Genomic DNA, 5,000 nt, shown 5'->3' with positions numbered 1-5,000 from the left:
GCTATCATTACCAATCACACAGAATGTGTTAAGGAAATATAAAAGAAATAAATAAAGCAAAGCAGAGCAAAAAATACATATGAGCAAGGGAGCAATCCAAGCTACCCTGAAATGCATTAATATACCAACCCATGAGATTAGGCCTGTCAGTGAGTGGGAAGTGTGATCTGGCTTTGGTGTAGGTAGTACAGGCAGGCAGCTTAGGGAGGTGATGCACTGCTACTATGCAAACATCTAGCAGTGCAGCACCTCCCAAGACTGCTCAGCATGGTCTAGGGAGCAGCGCCACTATGGACATCTAATTTTGAAGTTGGTAACAATATTGTAGTTCCCCCTCTTTTCTTCCTCCCTTTTTTACCTGCCTTACTTAGAAGATCTGTTGTAAATGATGTATACAATGACATGGTTTCATAAAAAAAAGAAAAAAAAGAAGAAAAAAAAAGATAGGGAAAAAAAATAATAATAACTATCAGCACCAAACACACAAAGGGAAAAAAATCAGGTAATTTAAAATATATACCAATACAATTTTCCATGCTTATGAGCCTGACAGAATATGGGATTTTGAAATATCTCTAATTCTTTTACAATTATTCAAACTACATTATGAAACATGGTCTAAAATAGAAGCAACTAGCCCCTGAAATACCATATACAATTACTTTTATACAGAGATAAGACAGAAAGAGTTGTTTTATACACTACATTGTTTAACCCAATGCCCACTGTGGGTTTAGTTTATTCATACACATAGATGGCTCCACAAGTATTTAGTCACCACAGAGTTAATTACAAGAGTTGTTGAGTGGAAGAGTAATTGAGAGATAATAATCAGAAATGTTAATTCAACATTAAAGTTTTGACAGTACAAGTATTGGAGTTTCAGTGGCCCAATATTGATAGACATATATATATCTTTTTTACTATTTTCACATACTTTTCAATGAGTTTAAAATAACAATAATGATTGAAATAAACAGATAATATAAATACTGGATATGACTTCTGCTGCAAAGACAAATTCACAAATAGAAAACAAAATCATGTCTGTCTTGGAAGCATCCACTGCAAGTAAGTTTCATACTCTTGCGTATCTCAGACAATTCTTGATTTGGATATTTCTGACCTTCTCTACAGTGCTTTTCATTCCCAAACACTAATAATGAAAAGAAGCCAAAAAAACATGCAGTTCTATAGAGCTGGTCCAGATATTCATAGCAAAAAAGCTTGTACTTTTTTTCCTTTAAAATAGAGTAGACACCTCTCAACCTGATCAGAGTACAGCACGAAGTCCAGAATATCTAAACCCACACCAGAATTATCTTGTTTACATCAAACATTAAGAGAATGCATTTTTGCATTGTACTCACACAAAATCTCTCCAGAAGGCACCTTACCTGCATCATGATGTTGACAAAATCATCCACAGGAAGAGTCACCAAGTATGGATAAAGAGACATGCGCTTGTCCTGGCGGTTTGAAAAGAAGGACTGCTTCATGGCATCAACTTGGTCGACAAAGGTTCTGTAGAGCACCTCCCGCCACCGGCACTCCCAGGCCTCAAGTTTCTTCCGCTGCAGAAGTAAAAAAAAATATATATATATATATCAGCTGGAGGAGGAAAGAAATGGTTTCCGAGAGAAAGAAAGAAATATGTATAATCCGTCTTGCCATCTAACCTGCGCACATCTCAACAAATTCTCCATTAAACTGCACTTTTCATAATTGAAAGGCAGGGAGGCCACACATCTTCATAGGCAACATAGATAAACACCTTAAATCTCTCTACCCATTCACCCATCAATCCACAGGTCTCCAGAATAAGAGACAAGAGGTGAGGGACCAGTGAGAACAAGATATTAACGCAGTCTCACACATACATGGAAACGAACTTCATCTGTCACATCTTTGTTCTGGATGCTGTCAATGGTGATCTCACTGTTGAGCTCTTGTGCAAACTGCTCCTCTGCCCACTTATGAAGTGAACGGCTTGTGGCCAGATCATGTGCTGGTGATGGCACCTGGGGAAGAGAGGTCATTATGCATCAAGAAAGTTGCAAGGATTGTGATTTCTATTATGTACAAAGTTTCTGTATAATATACTTACAAAATTTCTGAAATTATATACATAACATATACATCCACACATACAAAAAAATGACTTTACCTCGTTTGAGAACATGTCATCATTGAGGGAGCTGACAAGGTTACAGGCATAGTGCACTGGAGTCTGCCTCTGCTGGGGCGTGAATGAGGGGAAGGCGCGGCGGACAGCTCTCAGAGCGCATTCATACCCATCATGTATAAAATCTACATCACTGAATACCTGTTGGAGCTTTATACCCTGTGTTGGGAAGATAATGTAGTTAGTAAGAATGTTCTGAGAAATTGAGCTAATTGTAATAAAAATAATCATAACAATAGTATTATAGGTATATAATGTTTTCCTGAGCATCACAAGAGTTAATACTGTATCAAAGTTTATTCCAGATTAAGTTGCAATCTTAACCCTGAATATGTGCAGGCAGAATTAGTTAATCCTATCATTCATATATATATGTATGTCAACATCATCAACTCCATTAACCTTTATTCTTAGCAATAATAAAATAAGTACTGTCATGCTCATGTCAAAGAAGTACTGGGAAATTATATATTTTAATAAGTTGTGAAATATTTTTAATGTAGATATAACTCTCAACAGTCAAAAGGAAAAGGAAAAGAAAGTCCCACAGAGAATTCTATGACTAGGCAATCCTATTTCCTGGTTGGGAAAACAGTCCCACTTTGTATGTAATAGAAAAAAAATTTATATATATATATATATATATATATATATATATATATATATATATATATATATATATATATATATATATATATATATATATATCGTGATCCTTGCAAACATCTTGAAAAAGCTGCTCTATTCATGCCTTGCAATACACATACCAGGAAGAACTCTTAGCAAAAGCAAATATAAAATGTAGTTACAATTTTTTATTATTTTTGTTTGTTATCTTCACTTAAATAGTCTATTCAAACTGAAAGGCTATTTACAGCCATTCATGCGTTTCATTTATACTTCCACAATAATATCATTGTGATGTAATACTACAGTGGCTTGTATGTATGTTTTCATCTTTTGTTTTCTTTTTTCTGGGCAAATGTAATATGAAAATTATAATGGGTTACTGCTATTTTTATTGCACAAATACCTGCTCCTATTATGTGAAATAGTAAATTTACTATTAATAATACTGACTAATGTGCCCGGCAATGACTTGCATCTTCAGCATCTTTGGATTTAACTTTAATACAGTATTAAGTTTTGAAACCCATACAAGAGACACCAACTGATTACAGTGCCATGAAAAATTAGTGATCAGAATCAGTATTTACTAACAGAATCAAGTTCACACCTTTCTGAAAACAAACAAATGTTTGCATCCCTCCTCACCACTATCTTACATTAACATTACTGATTTTATTGCTACTAATAACAATAACAATAATAACAAACCAACCACACCAGTAACAAAACCACTGCCTAAACAGCCATCTTCACCTGCTGTGTCATGCTGGTGAGGACCCCATGGATATTCCTGGTGTTGTTGAGGGACTCTGACTGCCGTCCCAGGCAACTGAGAAGGGCACCAAACACCGTCTGATCTGTCGGGATCTTATCCTCCTGCATGCACCTCAACAGCTCCTCCATCTTGTTGAAATTGCCCTATGAGAGAAAAGAAGAAGGAACATAAGCGGGAGCAGGACACGGAATGTGAGTGTAACTGAATATGAAAGGAGTCCTCAAGTGTGATGAAATTTAGGTTTTAATGTTTTTAGAATGATCTCCCCCCTTTCACTCTATTTCCTGTTTACTTATCATGGATATATATTTTTCTTGATTACTTTTTGGTTTCTTCTTTCTTCTCCTTCCTATTTAGTTTTTAAAAGAATTATTTATTTTTGTTTGTCTTCTGTGTTCTATTTTCTCTATTTACCATTCACTTTGTTTGTGTGACCTTTGGTTTTGTTTGAGTGATTGCTTTTCTACATTCTCTTTAGAATCAAAATTCTTCTAAAGCTCACTGTCATTGTTTCATTTCTTTTTTTTTTTTGGTTCTTTTTACACTTATTGCTATTTTTAGTTTTCACTCTCACAAGCTTTATCCTCATCATAACAATCCATACTTAGTCTACATTCATCATGAACATCATACTTCATCACTCATCACCACTGTGGTCCTTCCACTCAAATAGTAAAGATAGTTCAGCCAATTATATTGTTCATCATTATACTGCATCACATCAAAATACCATAATAACAAGTTATCACTTTCATATACTATTTAAATTTGGATATATGCCTTATAGAAGAATAATATGATTTTTCTGTTATAATCTTATACCACTGACAATAATAACATATGTGATGTTTCTAAAAAGGTGGCAGAAACATGAAAATCTAAAAATCCAAATTTTAAAATAATGTTCTCTGAACAAGTAGAATACATAAAAGTATGATACACAAGTCAACCGAGATTCACAAATGATCACCCAAATATTTAGTTTTATTTGTTCTAATGACTTTTTCATAAAATTTGTTTTATCTTAAACTGTCTACTCTATATACTCGGCCTCAAAGGGTTAATTCAGCCGCAGAAATGGATCCACATCTTTCATGAGCAGTTTTATGATGGTAAAAAATAAGTTGCAATTCATAGCCATGGATTTTCTCAATTATAATTTTAGCTTTTCATGAACTATAAATCAGTTCTAAATAACATACATGGGAACTCACTATGACAGAACTAGAGTGAATTACAGTAGACTTTGTTGAATCACTACAATGAAAGTGACATAAAAATAATAGATAAATCTATAGTTACAGAGTATCATAATAAAAGATGGGCACACTGTCCTTGTGAATTGCATGAAAGGATCAAACAAAAGTCTTAACCCATTGCCGACGGGTGGCATGTACGTACATGCCATGG

At 34.4% G+C, this 5,000-nt stretch overlaps 1 protein-coding gene across 1 annotated transcript in view; it reads right to left on the bottom strand.

Moving 5' to 3' along the window:
• Positions 1-5,000, bottom strand: part of LOC119573282 (DNA-directed RNA polymerase, mitochondrial-like) — a 23,544-nt gene that overhangs the window by 11,529 nt on the left and 7,015 nt on the right. The window contains exons 5-8 of the mRNA XM_037920440.1: positions 3,569-3,733; positions 2,168-2,344; positions 1,881-2,021; positions 1,398-1,574 (exon numbers count right to left, since the gene is read on the bottom strand). Of these exons, the coding sequence (XP_037776368.1) occupies positions 1,398-1,574; positions 1,881-2,021; positions 2,168-2,344; positions 3,569-3,733 (660 nt within the window). The remainder of the gene's footprint in view (positions 1-1,397; positions 1,575-1,880; positions 2,022-2,167; positions 2,345-3,568; positions 3,734-5,000) is intronic.

This window comes from Penaeus monodon, chromosome 5 (assembly GCF_015228065.2).
Source record: "Penaeus monodon isolate SGIC_2016 chromosome 5, NSTDA_Pmon_1, whole genome shotgun sequence".
Classification (NCBI taxonomy): Eukaryota; Metazoa; Arthropoda; class Malacostraca; order Decapoda; family Penaeidae; genus Penaeus; species Penaeus monodon.
This window is presented reverse-complemented; position numbering and strand designations above follow the sequence as displayed.